The sequence below is a fragment of the Mauremys mutica genome, chromosome 4 (genome assembly GCF_020497125.1).
Source record: "Mauremys mutica isolate MM-2020 ecotype Southern chromosome 4, ASM2049712v1, whole genome shotgun sequence".
In the NCBI taxonomy this organism is placed as follows: Eukaryota; Metazoa; Chordata; order Testudines; family Geoemydidae; genus Mauremys; species Mauremys mutica.
The window spans coordinates 130,247,408-130,273,552 of record NC_059075.1 but is presented as its reverse complement, the minus strand read 5'-3'; the positions used below and the strand labels follow the sequence as shown (position 1 = coordinate 130,273,552).

The window sequence follows — 26,145 nt, the reverse complement described above, 5'->3', positions numbered from 1 at the left end:
CAATAGCTGAAGACACAAGGGGATTGGGAGAGCTGCAGTAATGGATGTAATTTTTGCGAGGGGTGCGGCAGGAGTAGGGTTATTCCCCAACTTTCAACCCGGGATGGACAACAACATATTTACCTCCAAATTTCACACACACACACACACACCCCGGAGGGAAGGATGGCAGCAGAGGGGAATCTGGGGCTGCTGCTTTATTGCAGAAACACTTAGCGATTTCTCCCGGCCTCCTCCAGCTCCTCAGTTCAGCAGGCGGCAGGTGGCTGCCATCTAGAACCTGGAGGTGGCTCCATTCCAACAAGCCTGCTTCCTTCTGTGATAGGGTGTTCACAGAGAGGGTTGCCCTGAGAGGGTTAAGGCAGACTGAGAAGGGGGCTAATTAACCCAACAAGCCACAGTGGAGAGGAATTGGGTGGCTAAGCAATCCTGGTTGAATGAAGAGGCCCAGCTGAGGACTATAAAGGCAGGAAATTGGCAGCAGAAAGGAGCTGCTGGGGAAGTCTGCAGTCCCTCCCTGGCAGAAGGGAGGAGTGTTTGGAGGCTACAGGGACAGTAGCCCAAAGTTACTCCCTGGGAGGGGGGAGTTACACGCTTGGCAAACCCAGCTGGGGGTAGTTCTAGATGGTAGGAGAGGGCTCAGAAACAGCCAGTAAGGTCTAGAAGGGAACAGGCCTTGGCTATCAGCTAGAGGGTCCCCAGAATAGAGGGCAGGCCCTGGTTCCTCTGCCAGCCACTGAGGGAGTGGTACTAGGAGGCAGTGACTGGGAGGCCTGCCTAGGACTGCTGGCGAGGAAAGACTTCCCAACCCCAGAAGGGGAAGATGCGGATAGTGACCTGGCTGGAGGGCTAAGTCACCAAGAGGCCGCAGCAACTCGTGGAGTGAGAGAGGCAGAGCGATGGCGTGCAACCGCAGGAAGGGGCCTTGATATGGAGAGCTATTCCTCAGAATGACCAGGAGGAGGCGCCATCCAAACATTGAGTGGGACACTCCCTTCCCATCCTCCCCTCTCAGTTCTCTTGGTAAAGGAGGGCATCCGAGTTGGCCACAGAGGAGGCTGAGCTCATAGTGGAGACTGGGCCCCTGCCAGGTTGAGGTATAAGGCAGAGGAGCTGGGAAGACCAGGCCTTGGAGAGGGGAATATGGGGACCTGGCCACTGAGGGAAGCTTGGGGGACACAGGCTTGGGAGAGCTTTTGGAAGGACAGCTAGGGACAAAATCTCGGCAGGGAGCCTTGAGGAGGCGAGCTGTGGGTCTAGGCAGGGTGGGGGGTTTGGTGTGAGGTGGAACATTTTGTGGGGAGAGGCGGGGAGGTTGGAGGGAGTGAGGAGGGTGTTTGGTGTGGGGTTGGGTGGGGTCCTGTGGGTGGTGGAAACAGCTGGTTGCAATTTCTGAACCAGAAAATTTTCCCCTGGAAAAAATGGGGTTTTGTTGAAAATGATTGTTTCTCCCCACAGGAAAATGGCAGGTTTTGATCCAAACAATGGAAAATTTTGAAACAAAACAATTTTGAGAACAAAAAAAAATTAAAAATGTCCTTGTTTGCACTTTTCTGTTCTCCACTCTCTGACTTTTCAGATCATCATCAGCTCTGGGAAAATCACCGAGTGGCAAAAGGAAAATGCAACTGTCACTCTGCTGCTTGTCTGACTTGGCCAAAGTAGAAATTTTGAAAAGCTACACATTGAGCAAAGGAAAAAGAGAGATGGAGGGAACCTCAGTCCTCGCCATTATTCATTTTATTGCAGTGAGTGGCATAAAGGAAAAAAGGGAGAGCCAAGAAGGGGAAAGGAAATTTCAAAAATTCAAATATTTGAGGGGAAAAAAATAATGGAAAATGTTCAGTTTCAAACCCTGTGAAATGGAAACAACCTAAGGTGTAATTTAGTCAAATCAGTACAAAAGGCTGTGTAGACACACTTATTTTGGTGTAAGTAGGCTTACTGTGGTTTAGTTTGCTTGAAATAAGCCACTCTTAAACTGGAATAGGAGTGGGCATACAGGCACTTGCACCAGTTGAACTAAACCCAGGCAGAGTTAATAGATGCTTGTATTTTAAGACCAGAAGAGACCATTCTAATCCTCTAGTCTGATTTCCTGCATGGCACAGGCCGGAGAATCCCATGCAATGATTGCTGCATCAGGTCTACACATTGAGCAAAACTGACTATATCTACATGTGTTCTGAAATTAGTTATTTTGCGGATTTTTATCCTGGGTATAAGTCTTTGTATGCTATAGGTAAAATAAGTTGTCACTTTTAGGAAAAATAAGGATGATTTAATATCCATAGCTACTCAGGACACCACACCAAGGCAGCAAATTATATGTGCTCTATAAGTTTGCAATATGTTTTATTTCATAGCAAAGAGGCAAATTTTCCATTCATACAGCAATGTGTAAATATATGCTGTACCCTGCCTGGCTAACCAGACACACAGACTGATGCATGAACTTTCATGACATGTTCTGAGTGGGAAAAGTCACCCACCTTGTCTCTTCCAATATTCTTTTTTTTATGTGAGATGATTGGGGAAAACATCATTGTTTTGCAGCACACACACAAAAAAGGTGGTAACTTGTGTCTGAAACACCACGTCATACTTGTACTGTTACCTGATCTATTTGCATTTTAAGAAAAGAAAAACTACAGTAAGCTTAAAAAAAAGTTTGACACTTAAAAATACATTAAAAGGATTTCAGGAAGTGTCTATGACTTAGCCCATAAAAATATTAATACTAATATTTGGCATTTATATATAGTTTTTTATCTTCAAAGGACTGTAGAAATATTAATCAAAGTGCTATGGGCCTGATTTTCAGAAGAGCTCAGCCACTGATTTCACCTGGGATTGTGAGGTACTCAGCACCTCTGAAAGCCTGGCCCAAATTAATCTTACTGTTTTCAAAGCAGACAATTATGCTGCACTTTGCTTAGATTATTCAAAGGTTTAGTGGAACAAAAGCTTTCAAAGTGATGCTTTGAAGAAGAAAGAAGATCTGCAGAAAACCAGCCCTCTAAACTGATTTAAGAAACGTCAAAGAATTAAGTTAATCTCAAACTTGTCCAGCGTCGTCAGTGGAATGTACTGAAATAATAATGAACAGGAGACTGGTGCATTGGGTTCCCATAAAAAATTGTTTAGATTTATCACAGGCTGTCACCTCCCAAGAGGAGAGGGCAAGGGAGAGATTAGGTCAGCGAGAGGGAGAAAGTGAGAGCACAGAGAGAGCAGCAGCAAAGGCTCTTAGTGATCTAAGCTGCTCTTTGGTATCTGAGCTTAGACTGGAAAGGCAACTCTTGCAAGCAGCAGCTTTCACAGCATCCTGGGGAGGAAGGGAATCAAGGAGAAGACAGAACTGTAGGAGGAAGACACAATACACAGGTGAGTTCTAAGCACCCGGTGCAGGATGAAGAATGAACTGTGATTGCTTGCATATGGTAGGAACAATTGATCTGGGTTACTCCTAGTTGTCTTGACATTGAACGAAAGATAACTGGTGGTAGCTTCTGCTAACCTCCTCTTTACACTAAGGGAGAAAACTCATGGACTCCTAAATACCCTTTGTAAAGCCACCAAGTTCACAGGGGTTTCTAGGGTGCAAGTCGGGTGCAATGGGCATGTGGTTGGGAACGATTCACTGTCTGGTGATTTATTTGTTTCTAACTTACTCAGTTATTTCTGAGGTGGGTGCTGGGGTAACGTTCTGGCTTTGGATGAGGGCTGCTATATTCCTCTGTTAGAATGCTGATTAAAGATGGACTTTGCTGGGGAAATACAAATTGCAGGAGTGGGACTTGAAATCCCAGGGACTGGATTCTTCTGGCACTTTTCTGCTCATAGCAGATACTGGCTCTGTTTGGGCCAGGCCAAGTTCAGACAAGGCAGCCCTAGAAAGATGTAGAAAATAACATTTAATCCAAAATGCAGGGAAAGAGAAAACAAATGGGACGTCACTGTGGATTAACTGGATTCCAGGTGATTATCTGCAGCATTTGTTTCAGCCATGGACTCTTAACATGGTGGGGTAGGAAGGTTACAATGCAGCCTTTCAGGCAAGGACTTTATTGCATATTTTGTTGTTGGGAAAGATCCTTAGCTGGAGTTGTTTTTAATATGCTAAACTGGGGGGTGGGTCAGGGAGGTGTGGTGGTAGTTGTAAAGGTTTCCGTTAATGCATTGAAAAATATGGGGAAAAGCCCAGTCTTTGACATCAGGAATTCCTTATTGCACCTGGATTTTATGCCACATTATTTTAATATAAACAGCAGTGTTTTATTAACCCCCTGGGTTCCTGGCAGTAGTGCATGCAGCGTGGTTGGGAACGCCTGTTGCCCTGATGCTAATTTTAGCTAGAGTGAGAAGACCTCTGACGAAGAGCAAGGACCATATAGGGCCATACAGGACCAGTGGTGCTGGAAGCATTTTCCAAGTCCATTAAGGTGCAAGGCGGGTTAAAATGTCATTTTCTTTACCATGCCTGGGAGAAAGGGGAGGGCGGCTCTGACAGTGAGTCAGGTTTAATTAATTACGTCACCGATGAGATCAAGTTAAGGAAGGAAAGGGTAAGCGGGATCCAGTGCTGGCCAGCCGCAGCCAGGAGTGGTCAGGGGCTGGGCGTTAGCAATCACAGGCATGGGGCAGGAGTGCCAGATTGATAAGGAGCCAGTGCCCCATCTAAATCATGGGTGGAGTTGACAAACATCCCCAGTCAGTCATGGATGAAAACAAATCAGTGTTGAACGAGGGAATAACAGGGATTCTATACATCGTGGAAAGGGCAGGAGCTAATTTACAGCATGAGAACTGGGAACTGCTACTCCTTGCAGTCGCTAGGCCTGATTCTAACCTTCTCGTGCTGAGCAGCACCTTCATCAGTTGATGGCAGTCGGACTAACCATGGCACTATGATGAGGTCAGAATCTGGCCCATTGCTGGTGAAAGTGCCAGACTGAGAGTCAAATTGTCAAACTTTGGTGTCTTCAATTAGGCCTCTAAATCCATATTCAGACACCTGAATTCCAGACCTAATATTCAGAGGGCCTGAGCATCCTCCACTGAAATCAACAGGAGCTACAAGTAGTTGGCACTTCTGCAAATCAGTCTCTTATTTAGGTGTCTAAATATTATGGATGAAGGGGCCTAATTTTAGGCACCCAGCTTTGAAAATGTTGGTCTGAAGTCCTCTGTCCACAATCTGAGTACAGTATAGTATGAAGAGCCTACAGGGTAAGCGTCCCTCAAACCCCGCACCCTATACCATGTTCTCAAAAGCATCTCTTGAAGCTGAAAGTAAAGTTCAGTCTGTATGGCCAATTCAATCCTCAACCTCTGCAAGGAGACTACCAACAGGTCGCTAATTTACGCAAAGGACACTTATCCAGACGGAATGGGACTAAGATTGAGACACTAGTTAATGCCACAAGGGAAAATGACTTTGTCATTACCCAACCATTGCTGGATTTGAGCTGGTGACACAGAAGAAACCTATCCTAGTCTCAGGGCCCACAGTGCTCTTTAGCCTAAAGTGATACAGTTCTAATATATTTCTCTGTCTCAAAGATATATTAGAAATGGAAAAGGTACAGAAAAGGACAACAAAAATGATTTATGGTATGGAACAGCTTCCCTATGAAGAGAGAGTAAAAACACTGGGACTATTCAGTTTGGAAAAGAGACAACTGAAGGGGTTAGTTAGATAGAGGTCTACAATGACTGTTGTGAAGAAAGTGAATAGGGAAGTGTTATTTACCCCTTCACATAGCACAGGAAGCAGGGGTCACCCAATGAAATTAATAGGCATCCGGTTTAAAACAAACAAAGAAGTACTTCACACAACACATAAGAATGGCCATACTGGGTCAGACCAAAGGTCCATCTAGCCCAGTATCCTGTCTTCTGTCAGTGGCCAATGCCAGTTGCTCCAGAGGGAATGAAGAGAACAGGTAATCATCAAGTGATCCATTCCCTGTCACCCATTCTCAGCTTCAGTCAAACAGAGGCTAGGGACACCATCCCTGCCCATCCTGGCTAATAGCCATTGATGGACCTACCCTCCATGAACTTATCTAGTTCTTTTTTGAACCCTGTTATAGTTTTGGCCTTCACAACATCCTCTGGCAAGGAGTTCCACAGATTGACTGTGCATTGTATGAAGAAATACTTGCTTTTGTTTGTTTTAAACCTGCTGCCTATTAATTTCATTTGGTGACCCCCTACTCACCGTAGTGGAACCCACACTCAGCCTGTAGAAATTGTTGCCAGGGGATGTTGTGAAGGCCAAAACTATAACTGTGTTAAAAAAGAATGAGATAATTTCATGGAGGAAAGGTCCATCAATAGCTATTAGCCAAGATAAGCAGGGATGCAACCCCACGCTCTGGATGTCCCTAAGTCTCTGATAGCCAGATGCTGGGACTGGATGACAGGGGAGAGATCACTTGATAATTGCCCTGTTCTGTTCATTCCCTCTGATGCACCTGGCATTGGCCACTGTCAGAAGACAGGATACTGGGCTAGATGGACCATTGGTCTGACCCAGTATGGCCGTTCTTATGATGGAGGGTTTTCTGTGTAAATAGGAGCATCTAGCAAATATCCACTCCATATAGCCCTTAAACATATGTTTCTTTCTTTCATTTTCCATCTGTATTTATGGGGTTCTAATCACTATAGTGTCTGGGCAGATTTTGAGGGTGGGATATTGAAAGTGATCTAGGGGATTTGGACACCTAGTTCCCATTAATTGTTTGTCCAAATGTCTTAGGTGGGTTTGCAGATCCCACTCTGAATGTTTTTTCAGTCCTCCCTGGTGTAACATTGTCTTCTAGCACAGTAATCCAGAGATGAATATGGCCCTGTCTGTCACCAGAGAACCACAGCCTGAATGTGTGGTCCCACTCAGCCAAGGTGGGGGGCATGAGAGCAAGTCATGCACCTTGCCTCGTGTTCAATGGACAGGGCTGTGAGCCTTGCAGAAGTATCAGTTCCTAAGTTTCTATGCATTACTTCTTGCAACCCTCTCTGGGCAGTTTAGGTCTGCTGTCGCAGTGTTCTGGAAGGAGTCCGGGCCGGCCCTCATCAGCAAGAGCTGATGAATTCAGGATGAGCTCTTGAAAGGGAAAGGAGTTACAGGCTAAATAGAGGACCCAGAAGAATCTCGCCTCCAATTAAAATGTTCCATTCCATTTAATCCTGAGATGATGCAGGGGATGAGATGCTCTCTTGGGGCAGTTGTTTTCCCTTGTCCTTTCGCTCACTTCTCGCTGTGGTGGGGGCACTTGCTCCTATGGAGAATGCATCCTCTCCTCATTTAAACCCCTGACCGCTGCTGAATGCACCAGGCACCACCCTGACATTTTGTGGCATTTCAGTGGCATGCCAGCACCTCAGCCGCAAGGGTTAACAAGACTATGGGGGGTGGGGGTGGAAAACAAGCTGTGAAATGGAAGAAGGTCAGTCTCTTGGAGGGTTTTGCTACATCACAGATGGTTTTAAATTATCAGCCCATCTGCAGAAGATGTTGTCTCCATTCCTTCCCCCAAAAGAACTCTGGTAAAACCAAGACTGGAAATTGACACCTCTTATGACCAACTGTCTGACTAAATGAAAGAGCCCCCTGGTAGTTCAAGCAGACTCCCTACCATAACTCGTAATGGGAGTTTGGAATAAATAGCAGCAGGAGGACCCTTTTCAACTAGAATCATACCATTTATGGGGGAAGCATCTACCGGCAAATTAAAAACCTGTTAGGTCTGGGTGCTAGGAACCTCTTAGCGCCACTGGCTCTGCCTGTGCTAAATAAAAGTGATTACCCCCACTGGGTAATGCAGCTGAATTCCAGCAATGGGTAAAAGCCCATTAGAGAGGAAGTATGGGCCGGAGTTAAGGAAAGCTAGCTAACTTCCACAGCTTACATGTACAATCATAGTCTGTGGAAGGGGCTTGTGTGGCATTAGATGTTATTATTCATGCTAAGGGTAAAGGCAGCAGATGAACATAGAAAAATAGCTAGGCTGCCAATGTCCACTGATACTGAAAGCCAAGAGACGATGACTGGGCAATAAAAAGGTATAGAAAGGGCCATGGAAGTGGCTGCTGGAACACAGCCTTATCCCTATTCCCAAGAGATAAACAGGATACATTTTCCAGCAGCATATACAGGGCCTGATCCTCTTCTCACATACCCTAGTGTAACTCCCCTGTCCTGGGTGGAGTTACTCTCGATTTATACCATTGTATATGCAGAGTCCGGTCCATAGAGTCTGAAAACTGGCAGCCTTTTGCCTCACCAACGGAAAATAATGTCCTCATTTTCTTCTTTGTCCCCATTGTTTTCCTATATTGTAAGCCAGGGAAACAGAAATACTGTCAGCAGACACAGCTAATGCTCATGGCCAATTAGAGGGCACGAGGGAAGAATGATGCTAGGATTTCACTGTCACATTTTCCACTTTGTCTTTTCAAAATAATTTGAGGAAAGTGCTGATCTCTGGCCCTGGAGGGGGAATGCCTCCATTTACCCCAGAAGAGGTGCTGCTGAGGCCCTGGCAGGGCAAACTTCTCTGCCAGGGTGCCTCACCCCTGCCTTGGAGAAAACCCATCTGGGGGCTAAAGGAAAGGTTGCTGTTCATAGCCCTTTCAGTCTTTGGTCTCTACAGTGCGAGTGTCAGCCGGAGTGGTGGATTTTTATCATGTGCTCCCTTCCCCACCCACTTGAAACTCAACTGAGATTGACCAAGCTCTTCTAACATAGGCCACCAAAGGGGACTCAGCCACCTAGAGGTAAATGGCTCCTTACCTTACCAACTCCCTGAGCGAGCTTCTCCCCCTGGGGACTTTATTTTAAAGGAAGCAGCACAAAAGGAAAAGAAAATTAACATTGCTACCATCCAGAGTTGAATGAATGATGGACCCCGGGCTGGGCTGGCTTGACTCTTTGGTTCTCTGTGCATTGTGTTGCCATGAGGAGGTGGCTTGAGTCCTGTACTGCCCAGCTCCACTTGGGCTGGGAGCCTTGCAGAGGTTCTGTTGCTCCTGAGTGATGCCTTCCTAGCCAGCAGTTGGAGCAGAATTGGCCTACTCAATGCGAGCTCTTTGGCTGGAGAAAGGGTTGCTAACCAGGCACAAAAGTGTAGTGGGGAGTAAAAGATTGGGAGAGAAAACGGACTGGCCTCCACCCTTCAAAGTAAACCTCAGTCTTGCATTACAATTTAAGCCATAACTTGTGCTTTAGGCCTCATGCCTCGTCCCACTGAAATCAATGGGCTTTTTGGCATTGACTCCAGCGGGAGCCAGATCAGACCCTAACTCAGTTTTCTGGAAGCTAAAAGCCCAGAGTGAAGAATGTATTTTTGGTTGTAGAGGTGAGGGTGCCCCATATAGGATAGTGACTCTTCCTGAATTCCCTTTACCTCTTGCCGTCAGTTTATTATTACAGCTTCAGCATAACACAGAGCGGTGAAGGATGCTTTTGTGAAGGTCCAAGCCCAACCTGGATCTCAAATTTTGTTGTTTCACAATAAAATGCAAGCGTCCCCATTATTTTTACTAGCCAAATTAAGCTATTCTTCCCAATGAGTTATGAGAGGCACTTGGGGATCATAGAAACGTAGGGCTGGAAGGGACTTTCAGAGGTCGTAGTCCATTCCCTTGCACTGAGATAGGACCAAGTAAAGCCAGACCATCCCTGGTGACAGGTGTTTGTCTAACTTGTTCTTAGAAACTTCCAATGATGAGGATTTCACACCCTCCCTTGATAATCTGTTCCAGTGCTCAAGTATCCTGGAGTTAGAATGTTTTTCCTAATATCTAACTTGAATCTCCCTTGCTGCAAACCAAGCCAATTATTTCTTGCCCTCCACTCGGTGGATATGGAAAGCAATTGAACACTGTCCCCTTTATAACTGTCTTTTACATATTTGAAAACTATTATAAGTTTCCCTGTCAACCTTCTCTCCTTTAGACTAAGTGTGCCCAGTTCTTTCAACCTGAGAACACTAGGCAGCATCTGGGGGAAGGAATCAAGGGAGTATGGAGGCAGAAGATGCAATGGTGGAATGTTATTGTATGTGTAAATTGGCTTGAATAAATAATCCGGTTTAGTCCTGCTAACTGCTTGGTTACTTCAGTCATAACGTACTGATAGTTTATAAGCAATAATGAAAAGAGCAAGGGTGGTGGAGGTGGAGTTTGATGCCTGGAGGTGATTCTTTGAGGAATAAGCAGTGGAGGTATGCTAATGAACTAGGCTTTCTCCTCTGGAGTGCTGGGGTCTAGCAACTGAGGATGGGGCAAACTGATGCAGGCAAAATAAGGAAAAGATTTGAAATAGCTTCTGGGTGTTAGGTCTTTCCACACACCCCATGAGTTACGAACCTCTCCAAGCAATGAAACTATTTTCTATTTTGCAGGAGAATCCACTAAGCTGTAGTGCTGACCTTCAGAATGGAAAGCAGTAGGGCAGGTGAGAAAGAACAACAAACCAAGAAACTGTGAACTCAACCTGTGATCTTCATCAGAAATGAGCCAGTCTTGCCTTCTTGTAGTTTGCGTTTAATATGTGATGTGTCCTCCGTCAGGGAACTGTATCTTGCCATTGCAATGGGATGGACTCACTGGTCTAATAGGTTTTGTACATCTCTGCCACAATCCTTTCCTAGATTCAAAACTCCAACTGATCAGCATGTGGAATTCTGAATAATCACCCCACGATTGGCAATGTCCAAAAGCTTGAATAGCTCCAAAGGATCAGTAGGCATAATTGCTTTGTCTATGAGGAGACGGCATGCCTGGACAAAAACCTTGTATCTAAACCAGCTGCCTGGCCACTAATTTACAAGGGGTCAAATTAAAATCTCTGATCTAAACACCCAGAACTTGAGGAATGTCTAGATCCACATCTGACTGTTGCTGTTCAGACCTCTATTTCTTATTATGAATTTGTATTACAGTAGTGCTTATGCTTAGAGATCCCAACTACGAGCTATGCCCCGTTGTATGGGGCATCATATATACACATATTAAGAGACGCTTCCTGCCCTGAAGAGTTCACAGTGTAACTTGAATTCATGTTAATTTTTTTTTTCTCCAGTGAAACCTCCTAAGAAATCTGCCATCCCAGGGGTGACCATCAAGCAGTTTGTTGAAGTTATTCCAAAAGGATGTAGCACGCCTGACTTTGAGCGAAAACCCATCACCCTAACATTACAGGAAGGTGAGATGCTCTTAAGAAACAGTTAATCTCACAGAGCCAGATTCTTGATCTCAGGCCTTGCCTGCATGAGAAAACTATTGATTTAATTGTCAGTTTTGAAACAGTTAATTCCATGAGACCCCTCATTTCTGGCCCCACACCAGAGCCCGCACCCCCAGCTCGAGCCCTTAGCCCCCTCCTGCACCCCAACCCCCTGCCCCAGCCCAGTCTGAGTGAGGATGGGAGAGAGCAAGCGGGGTCGGGAAGGAATTTTCCTCCAGGGCAGATTGGCAGAGGCCCTGGAGGTTTTTCACTTTCCTCTGCAGCATGGGGCATGGGTCACTTGCTGGAGGATTCTCTGCAGCTTGAGGTCTTCAAACCACAATTTGAGGATTTCAATAGCTCAGGCATAGGTCAGGGTTTGTTATAGAAGTGGATGGGTGAGATTCTGTGGCCTGCGTTGTGGAGGAGGTCAGACTAGATGATCATAATGGTCCCTTCTGACCTTAAACTCTATGAGTCTATAAGCAGGGGCTGAGGCCTGGGAGAAGGGGCGGGGCCTCAGGGCAGGGGCGGGGCAGGGTGTTTGGTTTTGTGCAATTAGAAAGTTAGCAACCCTACGTGCATGGTGGAGGGTCTCGTGCCTTCCCAGGGAGGCTGTATTTATATTTCTTTGTGTTTAATTTTTTACAGAAAACATGAATGTCAACAGTAGGCAGGGGGAGCGTTGAACATGCTTTGCCTAGGAGCGCGTCAGGTGTAAATCTGACCCTGGGTTGCAGTGTGTGGTATTTACAGGAAGGCCAGTTCATCATCACCAAAGGCCTGATCCAAAGCCCACTGACATCTGTGGAAAGACTCCCATTGATTTCAATAGACTTTGGATCGGGCCCTAGAGCAGTGTTTCAGATTGTATGTATGGACTCTGCAGAATGTGGCAAAGCCTGTGTAAAGTCCCTAACTCTGCAGGATGGATAGATTTCCAGCACCTGCAGCTTTCAGTTTTCTCCCCTCTTTCCATACAACCATGTCACTTGTCCATAGACTGTTGTGCATTTTATAGAGGGATGCAATGCCCTCTAGTGGTTCCCCAGATTTTTACCAGGGCCACCTCGCAATAAATATGGTCCTTTATTATTATGTTTAGTTGTATTTGCATAATGCCAGAGGCCCCAGTCATGGACTATAGGACCTTGTTGTGCTATGCACTGTATGGACACAGAACAAAAAGATGGTCCCTGCTTAGGGCTAGTCAATATTTTTCAACTGAAACTTTTTTCCCATCTGAAAATTGGAGTTTGGACAAAATGAAAACTTTCATGGGGAAGGGGCTGCTTTCTATGAAAAGTTTCCATTTTTTGTTGGAAAACAATTTCTAGTTTCTGGTTATTTGGGGCTGAAAGCTGGAAAAATTGTTTTTTCAATAAAAAATCTAACTTTTCTCTGGAAACAAAGACATTTTCTGACCACCTCTATTGTCCTCACATCTACTACGCTAAAGGGACTCTCAGAAACTAACATTTAGTGGTCACAAATTTACTGTCTGTGCTTGGGATAATTTACTGAATGTGTGTTGGGAAGATTGCAAAAGTAACCAATGTGTCTCTCAAGGTGAAAAGAAAAGGAGGGAGCTGGGTGGAGTCAGAAGAAGCCAAATGGACAAGATGCTGAGATGATGCAGGGAATGTGGCATAACTCTTGTGCGCTGAGGATAGGGCCTGATTGCTCATAAAGGGTTAATGAAAATTTCTCTGTTAAGAGAACATACATTCCAAATACTGAATAGAGTTTTTGTGCTGGATTAGGGATCTCTCTCTTCTTTAAAATTGTCCTTTCCCTTTATAGCCACTGATGACTGGAATCACTGGTGCTATTTCCTGATGGTGGTGCATCTGCCAGACTGGTTGCCAGACATGGCTAAATAGCAGAGCTCTCATCAGTCGGGTGTGTGTGGGGGGGTGTGTGTGTGTGAGACAAGGTTTTGAACTGAGATCCTTAAAATTCATGTGCAACATCCTTAATAGATTATGTACTCCCCCCAAAAAAACCCCAAACAAACTTTTTACACAGAACATTAAGGTTTTTTTAACATTAACATGTGGAAAAAAATCAAGTTGGGCCTGAAGTGGAACTCCAAATCCACTCCACACCCCACAAATGTTGGTGTGGTTGACTCCAGATCTAGATCTGAATTTTTAGGATTAAAATCAGTCCTACAAAAAATGCATTTTCTGCCTAGAAATAAAAATTCAGGGAAGAAATCATATTGGTCAGTGGATGAGTCTGAAAGATACTTTTCAAGTCAGCTTTTTGAAAAGCAGGCAGCTCAGCTGTTGGTTGGTCCTATTTTATCCAAGCTCCTGCCTCCTCCCCTAAGTGACTAATATTTTGCCTCTTTTGAAAGGTAAAAATGCCATATTCAGGGCTGTGGTTAAGGGTGAACCCCCACCCAAGGTGATATGGAAGCGGAGCAAAAAAGAAATGAACAATCCTGACAAATACCAAATGTCCTTCAATGGCATTACAAATGAGTTCATCCTGCAGGTAAGGGTCAGCTATGGCATACTGGGCCCAGCATAGCAGAGAGAAAGAGATAGGAAGAGAGAAACCCAGGCTGGGATAGCAGGGGGGCTGTGGATATCAACAGAGCTGTGTGGGCAACCCAGGACAAGAATAGCAGAAAGTAGTGCAGCTCAGGATTGAAGGGATCAGCAGATTTCTGCACAAGGAACTCAGGGCTGGACTAGGAGGTCAAGACTGGGGTGCATTGGAGGATCTATATAGAGTCAAGTTAAAGGAACTTCACCATGGGCTTTGTAAACTGAATTGTCCCAGAGGAGCACAGTTGTCTAGATGGATCATGGTTGGAAGTGAGTATGGGTGGCATTGAATCTGCAATAACACACAGCACTAAAGAAAACAAAGCTTTTAGGAATCTCCTGGGAACAGAAAGAGGACCAAGGATGATACTTTGCAGCTACTTCATAAGGAGATGAGCATCTGGGAAGAGGGAGAGATTCCTCATTCACCACTGCTGCCAGCTCATACTATCTTCTTCTTTTTAAGATAAACAAACTCACTGCAGAAGATACTGATTTGTACCATTGCTCTGCTGTGAATGAGTATGGGGAAGCTGCGTGCACTGCTGGCCTCAAGGTCATTCAAGGTAGGACGGGCTGGGTCCTGTGTGAAAACGTTCTGATTTGACTTTCACAGAGAACAGTCTATGCTGGTGGTTGCTGAGAGCATTGTCCAGGTTTCCTTTCTCTAGGAGAGGGAGTATTGTACACACAGGAGATTGGACTTCTTCAGTCGCTCCTCCTACTTTGGTGATGGATAGAAGTCACCTGTTATAACAGACAGACAAAGATTGGTCGTGTGGTTTTTGTATTGGCTTGCGACTCAAAAACCCCAAGTTCAGTGTCTGGTTGTACTGCAGTCTTCCTGTGTGACCCTGGGCAAGACTTTTAGTCTTCTTGTGCCTAGGCTCCCCATCTGTGAAATGGGGGTGGTAATATTTCCTTTATCAATTTAGATTATAAGATCTTTGGGGCAGGGACAGCCTCTTCCCATGGGTATGTACAGCTAGCTCAAAGGGGTTCTGATCTTGGTTAGAGCTTCTAGGTTCTGCTATAATACAAATTAAAGAAACTGGCACATGAAATTGCAAGCTCATTAGCAAGAATTTTTAATGAATCTGTAAACTCAGGGGTTGTACCATATGACTAGAGAATTGCTAACATAGTTCTGTAGAGGGGTTCGTCCAGGGCTCGTTCCCCTCTGGGGCGGCTGGGAACCAGGCTGCCTTGGACTTAAGTCCGGTGAATCGGGGAATTAGCCTGGCAGGGCAGCTAACAGTCAGGAGCTCAGGCCCTCAAGCAGAGGCTGAGCAAACAATTCAGTAACAAGCCTAGGCCCTGGGTCAGGGCAGGGCAGCAAACAGTTAGGAGCTCAGGCCCTCAAGCAGAGGCTGAGTAAACAAATAGGTTCAGGACGCCCAGGTCCTAGCTTCGAAGGACCAGGGAGAGGGGGAGACTGCCACCCGCACGTTGGGTGGCAGGGGGGACGCAGGCCCACCCACTCCACTGCATCCCAGCCCGGGGCCCTAGCAGTGGCTGAAGACCTGCTGCAGTGTCAGTGGGGATCCTGACTGCAACACACTGACATTGGCTCTGGGTGTGATGCAGCCAGACGAGGGTCAGCTGCCCCCGGGCTACTTCCTACCTCCTCCTCTAGAGGTACCTGCATCGTGACGGTGTCCTCCACGGAATCAAGCACCATGGGCTCCTCGGGGTACTCGGCAAGCGGTAGGCTTTGTAGCTCCTCCGCGTAGCTTGCCACCAGCAGGCTTAACAGCTTCTGTGGGGTCTGGTCGGCATCAGGCCTTGGCTGATCTGGCCAGTCCTTGGGTCGATCACAGACTGTAGGAGTCTCACCACAGGGAGCTAGGCCACAGGCGTCTGGCTTCTCTGGCGGCCGGGGCCCTAGTGAGCTCTGGGGTTGGGCTTTTGTACTTCCTGTTCTGCACCCTGACCTCTGGGGGCCAGGTGCAAGCTCCACTGGCTTTGCCCACTTTGGCGTCCGGAGGGGCTCGTCCCCCTCTGGGGCAGCTGGGAACCAGGCCTCCTCGCTACAAGTTCCTATTTTTAAGAAAGGGAAAAAAAGTGATCCAGGTAACTACAGGCCTGTCAGTTTGACATCTGTAGTATGCAAGGTCTTGGAAAAATGTTTGAAGGAGAAAGTAGTTAAGGACATTGAGGTCAATGGTAATTGGAGCAAAATGCAACATGGTTTTACAAAAGGTAGATCGTGCCAAACCAACCTGATCTCCTTCTTTGAGAAGGTAACAGATTTCTTAGACAAAGGAAACGCAGTAGATCTAAATTACCTCAATTTCAGTAAGGCATTTGATATGGTTCCACATGGGGAATTATTAGCTAAATTGGAAAAGATGGGGATCAATATGAAAATTGGAAGGTGGATAAGGAACTGGTTAAAGGGGAGACTACGATGGGTCGTACTGAAAGGTGAACTGTCAAGCTGGAGGGAGGTTACTAGTGGAGTTCCTCAGGGATCAGATTTGGGACCAATCTTATTTAATCTTTTTATTATTGACCTTAGCACAAAAAGTGGGAATGTGCTAATAAAGTTTGCGGCTGACACAAAGCTGGGAGCTACTGTCAATTCAGAAAAGGACCAGGATATCCTACAGGAAGATCTGGATGACCTTGTAAACTGGAGTAATAGTAATAGAATGAAATTTAATAGTGAAAAGTGCAAGGTCATGCATTTAGGGATTAATAACAAGAATTTTTGTTATAAGCTGGGGACGTATCAGTTGGAAGTAACAGAGGAGGAGAAGGACCTCAGACTATTGGTTGATCACAGGATGACTATGAGCCACCAATGTGATATGGCAGTGAAAAAAGCTAATGCGATCTTGGGATGCATCAGGCGAGGTATTTCCAGTAGAGATAAGGAGGTGTTAGTACCGTTATACAAGGCACTGGTGAGACCTCATCTGCAATGCTGTGTGCAGTTCTGGTCTCCCATGTTTAAGAAGGATGAATTCAAACTGGAACAGATACAGAGAAGGGCTACTAGGATGATCTGAGGAATGGAAATCCTGTCTTATGACAGCAGACTCGAAGAGCTTGGCTTGTTTAGCCTAACCAAAAGAAGGCTGAGGGGAAATATGATTGCTCTCTATAAATATATCAGAGGGATAAATACCAGGGAGGGAGAGGAATTATTTAAGTTCAATACCAATGTGGACACAAGAACAAATGGATATAAACTGGCCATCAGGAAGTTTAGACTTGAAACTAGACGAAGGTTTCTAACCATTAGAGGAGTGAAGTTCTGGAACAGCCTTCCAAGGGGAGTAGCAGGGGCAAAAGACATATCTGGCTTCAAGACTAAGCTTGATAAGTTTATGGAGGGGATGATATGATGGGATAGTCTAATTTTGGCAATTAATTGATCTTTGACTATTAGTGGTAAATATGCCCAATGGCCTGTGATGAGATGTTAGATGGAGTGGGATCTGAGTTACTACAGAGAATTCTTTCCTGGGTGTCTGGCTGGTGAGTCTTGTTCACATGCTACAGGTTTAGCTGATCACCATATTTGGAGTCGGGAAGGAATTTTCCTCCAGGGCAGATTGGCAGAGGCCCTGGGGGGGTTTTGCCCTCCTCTGCAGCATGGGACACGGGTCACTTGCTGGAGGATTCTCTGCACCCTGAAGTCTTTAAACCACAAGCTGAGGACTTGAATAGCTCAGACATAGGTCAGGGGTTTGTTACAGGAGTGGGTGGGTGAGATTCTGTGGCCTGCATTGTGCAGGAGGTCAGACTAGAAGATCATAATGGTCCCTTCTGACCTTAAAGTCTATGAGTCTAAATATTTACTAATAACTGGGAGTTATTGGGAATCCATAACACCTGGACACACAAATCCAGGCTGGGATTTTTCCCTTTGACTTTCACAGATTAGGGATTTCTGGGATGGAAGGCACTTGTATAAGTATTAAGGCTTGTTAGTAGTATTATTATGGTGACTGTGTTACCTAATGATTTTTTTTCCTTTTCTTTCTTTGCTCTATCTCCTCTCCCAACTCATCAGTTAGTTTCAAGAAAACAACAAAACCATTCCCCACTGAGTCTCAGGAGGGTAAGTGTGGAGAACAGGAGAGCTATCTGTATTATGTTCTATGAATATCATAGGCACTTCAGTTCACCTGCTTGATATTATCCAGCCTGGCTGCAAGAAGCAGAATCAAAGGAGACTGTTAGGGGAAACAAACAAGAAATAGAACAATGGCAAAGAAAAGGTACCATCAGAGAGAAACAGTGGGGAAGCTAATAATAAGAGAATGTCCACCTGTCTGGCTCCAACTCAGCTAGTAAGGTTTATTTTTCTCAGACCCACATCTGGGATCAAAGGGGATATTAAACTATTAAAGTCCCTGGCCTAGAAAGGAAGGGGGATGAGCAGGCAGTAGAGGCTAGAGATGGACCTTTGACAGAGAGAGACAGAGAATGCTTCAGGAGCTGTCTGTCTTTCTCAGGAAAAGGGTGTCTGAGCTGAGTGGAACTTAGCCAAAACTTACAAGAAAAGAATAAAGTTTAGGTAAGATCCAGGTGTATTGGCCTTTTGTTGTTTTATCCCTTTTCTCTGCTTGTTATGTACCTTTGGGTGAATGAATAATGCTTTGTTTCTGAAGAAGCCGTTTCTGAGTCACTCACAAGCCCCTGGAGAAAAATGGTTTATAGATGCCAAGCCCAGTTGGACCTGTTGTGTTAATGTGGTTGGGAAATAAGGGGGCTGCCACCCAGAGATCCAGTCCCAGCGGGAAAGGTGAGAGGAAGACAGGCCTGTCACCTAAAGGGTGCACTAGAGGGACTAAAAGGGATCTAAAACACAGCTCGCCATTTAGCCGCAAGAGTGCGTTTTCAGCTAAATTTTCAGAAGTGGCCTAAGATGTATCAATTTGGACACCTATTAGTGGAGGCATCAAGGTGGCCTTCGTTTTTCTAAAGCTCTTTTTGGTTCTGTGTTATGTCCTATTGGGTGATTCCATTTTCACATCCTGCCATTTCTTTTTCTTACAGACCTGAAGAAAGAGTTGCAGGACTACAGGAAAATGTTAAGGAAGCGGTGAGTGGCCCTGGGGCAGGACCAGTGTCATAAAAGAGGCTTGTTTAGCCTTTGTGGCAGGGGTGACTATCCACCCTTCACAGACCATCCAGGCAACACTACCTGCTTCTGCTTGCTTGGAGTCACCACGTGGAAGGTGCTCCGTGACTGGCTCTGGGGCTGAGGTGCCAGCACTCTCCAGTAGGAGGCATCTACAAGTTTGTGCTGCTGATACTGTCTTGTATCACAAAGTTTGCCTTAAGGGATCTGTGTCTCTTCTGCTCCTGCATTTTAGCTCACACTGAACTTATTGGGGAAATGGCTGAAAAAGGGTACAGAGACATGTGGCATGTATCTCAACAGTAACACCTCTGGCCAATTAAAGAGCAGCATCAATGTGTCTCAGAAAGAGTCCCATCCTGTCTAGTCTTCATCTGCTGGTGGTTATGATCTCCAGAAAAAGTGGGGATGAAGAATGAAAGAGGGGTAAATTAAGTTGCAGAGGGCAACAAAAATTATTAGGGGGCTGGCGCACATGACTTATGAAGAGAGGCTGAGGGAACTGGGATTGTTTAGTCTACAGAAGAGAAGAATGAGGGGGAATTTGATAGCTGCTTTCAACTACCTGAAAGGGGGTTCCAAAGAGGAAGGATCTAGACTGTTCTCAGTGGTACCAGATGACAGAACAAGGAGTAATGGTCTCAAGTTTCAGAGCGGGGAGGTTTAGGTTGGATATTAGGAAAAACTTTTTCACTAGGAGGATGGTGAAGCACTGGAATGGGTTACCTAGGGAGGTGGTGGAATCTCCTTCCTTAGAGGTTTTTAAGGACAGGCTTGGCAAAGCCGTGGCTGGGATGATTTAGTTGGGGATTGGTCCTGCTTTGAGCAGGGGGTTGGACTAGATGACCTCCTGAGATCCCTTCCAACCCTGATATTCTATGATTCTATAAGAGGAAAGAGGTGCTCCCTGTTGCCTATCTAAACTCCCAGCTTCTCCTCCTGTGACTGTTCCTTAGAACTCCACTACCTGCACAGAAGAAGGAAGTTGACATGGAACAGGTCTGGCAGTTGCTGCTGAATGCTGATAGGAAGGATTATGAGAAAATCTGTTTAAAGCATGGGATTGTTGACTTCCGTGGGATGCTGAGGAAGCTTCAGCAGATGAAGAAGGACAGAGAGGACAAGCAACAACAGGTAAGACAAACCTTGAAAGCCATTGGATTTCAATGAGACTTAAACTCCTATGGGCCTAAATCACTTTAGAAAATGGGATTTAAGCTCCTAAGTCACTTAGATGCTTTTGAACATTTTACTCAAGGGCAGCAAAACATTAGTGGCAATACAACAAAGAAGGCTCAATTCCAGCCTGACCTGTGTGTAACTCCTGTAATTTCAGTCGACTTCACTTTGCAAGGTATTGGTGGAATTGGTACCAGGGAGCCCATTTTTTAAAACCTGGGTGCTGAATTTTGTATTTGGGTGCCTGTGACGGATACTTGTGCACCTAAATGCTGATTTACACACTCAAATGTAGAATTAGGTCAACCAATACCGGCAACCATATTTGAAAATTGGACCAATGGTGGTTGCTTTTTGTATGAGTGACAGTACTATCCAGCTTGCCTAAAGCAACAAAAAGTGGAGGGCTAGTGCAGGTCCTTTTGCTACACCATTCCACATCATTTTGACAATCTAATGGAAGATCTACCAAAGCCAGCCTATCATATACCTTGTGCTTGTGTCTGTCCTTCACAGTATATCTACAGTGTCACAAACCTCAAACACATCAAGGTCAATAAGGAGGGGAATGCTACATTCCATCTAGAGATGGACCTGAAAAATCCTGAGAGCAGAATTTACCTGTACAAGGTAAGGTGGGAGATGGAGTTGCTAGATCAAGCCATGTTGAGATTTCAGTGGTCAATTAGATCTGACTCATAACATGCCCGTTTCATTGTGCAGCACCTGAGTGTGTAAGAATTGCTTAATAATGTGTCTCTCAATAGCAACCCCTTTGGTTGATTAAGGAGCATAATTGAAGTGGGAGTCCCATCCAGTCGTCCTCTGCTGGTGGATGTGGCATGAGACCTGAAGCGCAGAAGATGAAGGGGTTACAATAAAGATTCAAGTCCATCAGGGTCCTCCATGGAAATTCAAGAACCCCACAGTCAATAAATTGATGCCTGCAGTCTCAAATCAGCAAATTCAAACTAGTCTCATTCATTTTGATGGGCATTGTGTCCCTGTCACCTTTCAAAGAGGACTCTCAAGGAAATAAAAAATTAGACCTAGTTACAGAAGTTCACAGACATGGTCATTAGATCACTGGTGGTGCAGGTGATTTATGAACAACAGGATGATCACATGGTGCTGAGTCCTCTTCCTCATTTCCTGCTGCTACATTGCCTTCAGAAACAGCTAAAAATACATTAAATATTTTCCTAATATGCCTTTCCTATGTATGCAGTTTTCATAGCTGTTTTAGAGACATTTATGCAGTGCCAAATGAACTCTCAGTGCAACGTGTATCAAAAAGAGATAACGGGATCTTTGGCTGTATGAACAAGGAGTAGTGAGCAGTAGTAGCAAGGTGGGTTTACCTCTGTATACTGCACACATTTTTAACAGCGAGCATGATTAACAATTGGAACAAATTGCCAAAGGAAGTGGTGGATTCTCCATTTCTTGAAGTCTTCAGCTCAAGACTGCATGTCTTTCTGGAAGATATGCTTTAGCCAAACACAAGTTACTGGACTCGACACAGCGATAACTGTGGGAAATTCTCCGGCCTGTGTTATAGAGGAAGTCAGACTAGATGATCTAATGGTCCCTTCTGCCCTTAAGCTATGTGAAGCTATGAAACAAATGGGTGGGGAAGTGGTCCAGGCAGCCACAAGTGGTAGCAGAGATTGTGAGTAAAATCACAAATTGGAGGGCAGTTTGATCACAAGCTATTCCATCCACATTAGGAGAGAGTCTAAGCACCCTGAGCATTTACATCTTCAAAGCTACAATAAGAAACTAATTAATTAAGCCTCAAAATGCCATGTGAATCAGGCAAATAAATATTTTTTCCTCATTTAAGAGAATTCTGTACAGGGTTCATTGTGAAGTCAGTTTTCATAAGCAATGAGCAGCAACTGCCCATTATCAGCAATAATAGGCTATAGGGCAGGGGTCGGCAACCTTTGGCATGCAGCTTACCAGGGTAAGCACCCTGGTGGGCTGGGCTGGTTTGTTTACTTGCCGCATCCACAGGTTCGGCTGATCGTGGCTCCCACTGGCCGTGGTTCGCCGTCCCAGGCCAATGGGGGCAGCGGGAAGCAGCGCGGGCCGAGGGATGTGCTGGCCACTGCTTCCCACCGCCCCCATTGGCCTGGGACAGTGAACTGCAGCCAGTGAGAGCCGCGATCAGCCGAACCTGCGGACCCGGCAGGTAAACAAACTGGCCCAGCCCGCCAAAGGTTGCCGACCCCTGCTATAGGGCCAACAAACATGTGGACAAAAGTGATCCAGTGGATATAGTGTACTAGGACTTTCCAAAAAAACTTTGACAAGGTGCCTCACCAAATGCTCTTAAGCAAACCAAGCAGCCCTGGGATAAGACGGAGGGTCCTCTCATAGATCAGTAACTGGTTAAAAGCTGGTGGGGAAGGAAGGGTAGGAATAAATTGTCAGTTTTCAGAATGAAGAGAGGTAAACAGCTGTATTTCCTAGGGATATGTACTAGGACCAAGTGCTGTTCAACATATTCATAAATGATCTGGAAAAGGGATAAACAGTGAGATGGCAAAATTTGCAGATGATACAAAATTACTCAAAATCGTTAAATCCAAAGCTGACGGTAAAGAGTTACAAAGGGATCTCACTAAACTGGGTGACCAGGCAACAAAATGGCAGATGAAATTCAGTGTTGATAAATGCAAACTTAAAGTAATATGTATTACTATACATACAAACTATACATACAAAATGATGGGGGTCTAAATTAGCAATTACCTGTCAAGAAAAAAATCTTGGAGTCATTTCAGATAATTCTCTGAAAATATCCATTCAATGTGCAGCGGCAATTAAAAAAATCTAACAGAATGTTAGGAACTGTTAGGAAAGGGATAGATAAGAAGACAGTAAATACCATAATGCCACTATATAAATCCATGATACACCCACACCTTGAGTACTGTGTGAAGTTCTGCTTACCCCATCTCAAAAAAGATTGATTAGAAATGGAAAAGGTATAGAGAAGAACAGAAAAATGATTAAGGATATGGAACAGCTTCCATATGAGAAGAGATTAAAAAGACGGGGACTATTCAGTTTGGAAAAGAGACAACTAAGGGGGGATATGATAGAGGTCTATAAAATCATGAATGGTGTTGAGACAGTGACTAGGGAAGTGTTATTTACCCCTTCACATAACACAAGAACCAGGGAGTCACCCAATGAAACTAATAGGCAGCCAGTTTAAAATAAACAAAAGGAAGTACTTCTTCACACAATGCACAGTCAACCAGTGGAACTCATTGCCAAGGGATGTGTGAAGGCCAAAACTATAACTGGATTCAATACAAAATTAGATAAGTTCCTGGAAGATAGGTCCATCAGTGGCTATTAGCCAAGATGGTCAGGGATGCAACACCATGTTCTGGATGTTCATAAACCTCTGACTGCGAGATGCTGGAAGTGGACAACGGGATGGATCACTTGACGATTGCCCTCTTCTATTCATTGCCTTTGAAACATTAGCCACTGTTGGGAGACAGGATACTGTGCTAGATGAACCATTGCTCTGACCCAATATGGCCATTCTTATGTTCTTAGCCATCCCCGGTATAACTCATTGACATCAATGGAGTTATACCATGGATGAATTTGGCATAATGTGTTTGAAGGGATTTGGACCTCTGGGGCTTCCATATGCTAGAAATCAAGTTTTCACACTTTACCTGAATTCCTAAATGCAATATGTTGTCTTGAGTTGGTGCTTTAAACCCATTTAATGTCTTTCTATTTAAACAAGTGCATTGTTCTAACTCAGCAAATTGCCTCTTTTCTCCCTTTAGGATGGCCAGCTGATCAATTATGGATTCAATGATGACAAAGTAAAGCACTGTCTGAGGCAGGCAGGGAAAAAGTACAACTTCATCATCAACCACCTGCAGCTGGAAGATGCCGGCGTGTACCAGATCAAAGTGGAGGATGTGGATGTCTTCTCAACTGAGTTAGAAGCTGACTGTAGGAACCTGAGCTTTATAAACATGCACTTTGCCAGGATGTGTAAAGAACCCATTTCAGATGGGAAATCTAATCTGGGACTAAATTCCAAACTCATCAGTAGAAACCAATAGCCACTGAAGTCTATGCAGGCAAAGGCGCTTACTCTCTAATAATACGCTTGTGATAAAGACAGAAAGGGTAGGAAAGGTGGTCACGTGGATTGGGCACTGGATTAGGTTTTAGGATGAATGGGTTCAATTCTCAGTTCAGCACAGACTTCTTGAATGACTTTTGGCTTGACACTTAATTTACCCTGTGCCTCAATTCCCCTTCTGTAAAATGGGTATAATAATCCCCGTCCTCAAAGGGATGTTGTAAGGCTAAAAGTCCACAAATGACTGTGAACTGCTCAGACACCACAGTGATGAGATATAGGTACCTAGTTAGATAAAAAAACAAATATATTCCTGTACCACTCAGAAGTAGACTAAGGTGCACATCTCAGGGTAGTTGTTCTTTCTGCCTGAGCAAAAGCTCACTGACTTCAAATTCTTTTTCTTTCCTTCTTTCTTCTTTCATCCATCCATGCATCCATCCATCCATGTTTAGTCTTAGTGAGTCAAGCAACCCCTTCACCCACACTTTCCTGACAATAGGTCTCAACCCTAACTTGGAGAGACCATTCCTTGGGGGTCCCAACTGAGTCCTTACAAGGGAATGGGCACTATCCTACCCTGGTCATTGGATGTAGAAGTGGGCTGTTCCTTTTTGGTCCTTGTAAGGGAAATGAGCCATCCCATCCAAGACTTGCAGAGGGACTGGAGGTGGCAGCTGTCCCACTGTAACTTTCCATAGTGGCCTCCAATAGGAGGGAAGCAACATTATTTTGCTTCAAGATATGTTTTGTATATCTCCTGTATAAAATATAATAGAAGGGAGAGTCGTTTTGGGGGGCATGTAACACACTCTTCCCACAGCCTCCCAGAGTGAGGAGACTTCCCTAGGCTCCAGCATAGCTTTTCTCCCTGAAAGACCTGAGCTGCCTGTCATGGAGAATATGTTACACAACTGATAGCCCTTGATTTGCCATTGCAGTCATTCCTGTGGGATTCCGACACTTGCTTAGTGAAGTGCACTGCCATGAGCAAGGAAATGCCATCTTTGAATGCAGCCTATACAGCCCCTGCTATGATGCCGTGTGGCTATATAGAAAACATCCCATTGAGGAGAATGACAAGTACAAAATCTCCATCTCTCCTGATGGCCTGACCCACCAGCTGGTGATTAAAAACACACAGCTCACTGACAAAGGGACTTACACCCTCGATATCAGAATCTGCTCCTCTAGTGCATGGCTTGAGGTGGAACGTGAGTAACACTCTATTCTTCCCTTAGCTTTGGTTTTGCTTTCTTATGGTGGACCTAACTTTGACACCAGGTGGCCTCCCATTAGACATGGATTGCTGTTAGGAGTCGATTGTTAGGCTGGGGGCTCTGGAGTGCTATCTGGGAAAGTGGGAAGCAGATTAGAAAGTAACTTCAGCCTTCCTCTTCAGTAGGACTATGGCGATCAGAGAATAACTCCCCTTCTTATGAACACTGACAAAACCTGCAAGCTCTCATTTTCCCTATTACCATAAGACTCATTTGTTACAATGTAGTGGATTCTCCATCACTTGGAGACTTTAAATCAAGACTGGATCTCTCTTAAAAATACACCCCAATTCCACTGCAAGATAGGAACTTGATGAAGAAATTACAGGGTGAAAATCTCTGGCCTGGGTTACACAATAGATCAGACAAGATGATGACAATTATCCTTTCTGACCTGAAAATCTACTATTCCTATCCAAGTGCTGCTATTTCTAAAGTAGGGTCCTCCTAATTAGGATACCCAAATCAACTATCTGTTGTCTTCATTAAGTTGCTGACCTTCAACCCAACTGGGACCAGATGAGGAAACTTGAACCCCCAGATCTCTGACCTGTTAACCATATTTACAATTGGTAGTGTACATCCTTATTTAACTCACCTAAGGAACAACTAAAATTTAGGTAAATATGAACCTATATATAGGACTGGAGTCTTTACTC

General features: G+C 44.9%; 2 protein-coding genes across 3 annotated transcripts in view; both read left to right on the top strand.

The window, feature by feature from the left end:
• The window catches only part of LOC123369342 (maestro heat-like repeat-containing protein family member 7), a 1,253,347-nt gene that overhangs the window by 384,190 nt on the left and 843,012 nt on the right, over positions 1 to 26,145 (top strand). The gene's annotated exons all lie outside the window — the stretch shown is intronic.
• Positions 10,444 to 26,145, top strand: part of IGFN1 (immunoglobulin like and fibronectin type III domain containing 1) — a 58,772-nt gene continuing 43,070 nt past the window's right edge. The window contains exons 1-10 of the mRNA XM_045014425.1: positions 10,444 to 10,468; positions 11,096 to 11,218; positions 13,602 to 13,741; positions 14,264 to 14,363; positions 17,822 to 17,869; positions 18,811 to 18,856; positions 19,852 to 20,029; positions 20,591 to 20,704; positions 23,899 to 24,070; positions 25,148 to 25,420. Coding sequence (XP_044870360.1) covers positions 10,450 to 10,468; positions 11,096 to 11,218; positions 13,602 to 13,741; positions 14,264 to 14,363; positions 17,822 to 17,869; positions 18,811 to 18,856; positions 19,852 to 20,029; positions 20,591 to 20,704; positions 23,899 to 24,070; positions 25,148 to 25,420 — 1,213 coding nt within the window. The 5' untranslated portion in view covers positions 10,444 to 10,449. The remainder of the gene's footprint in view (positions 10,469 to 11,095; positions 11,219 to 13,601; positions 13,742 to 14,263; positions 14,364 to 17,821; positions 17,870 to 18,810; positions 18,857 to 19,851; positions 20,030 to 20,590; positions 20,705 to 23,898; positions 24,071 to 25,147; positions 25,421 to 26,145) is intronic.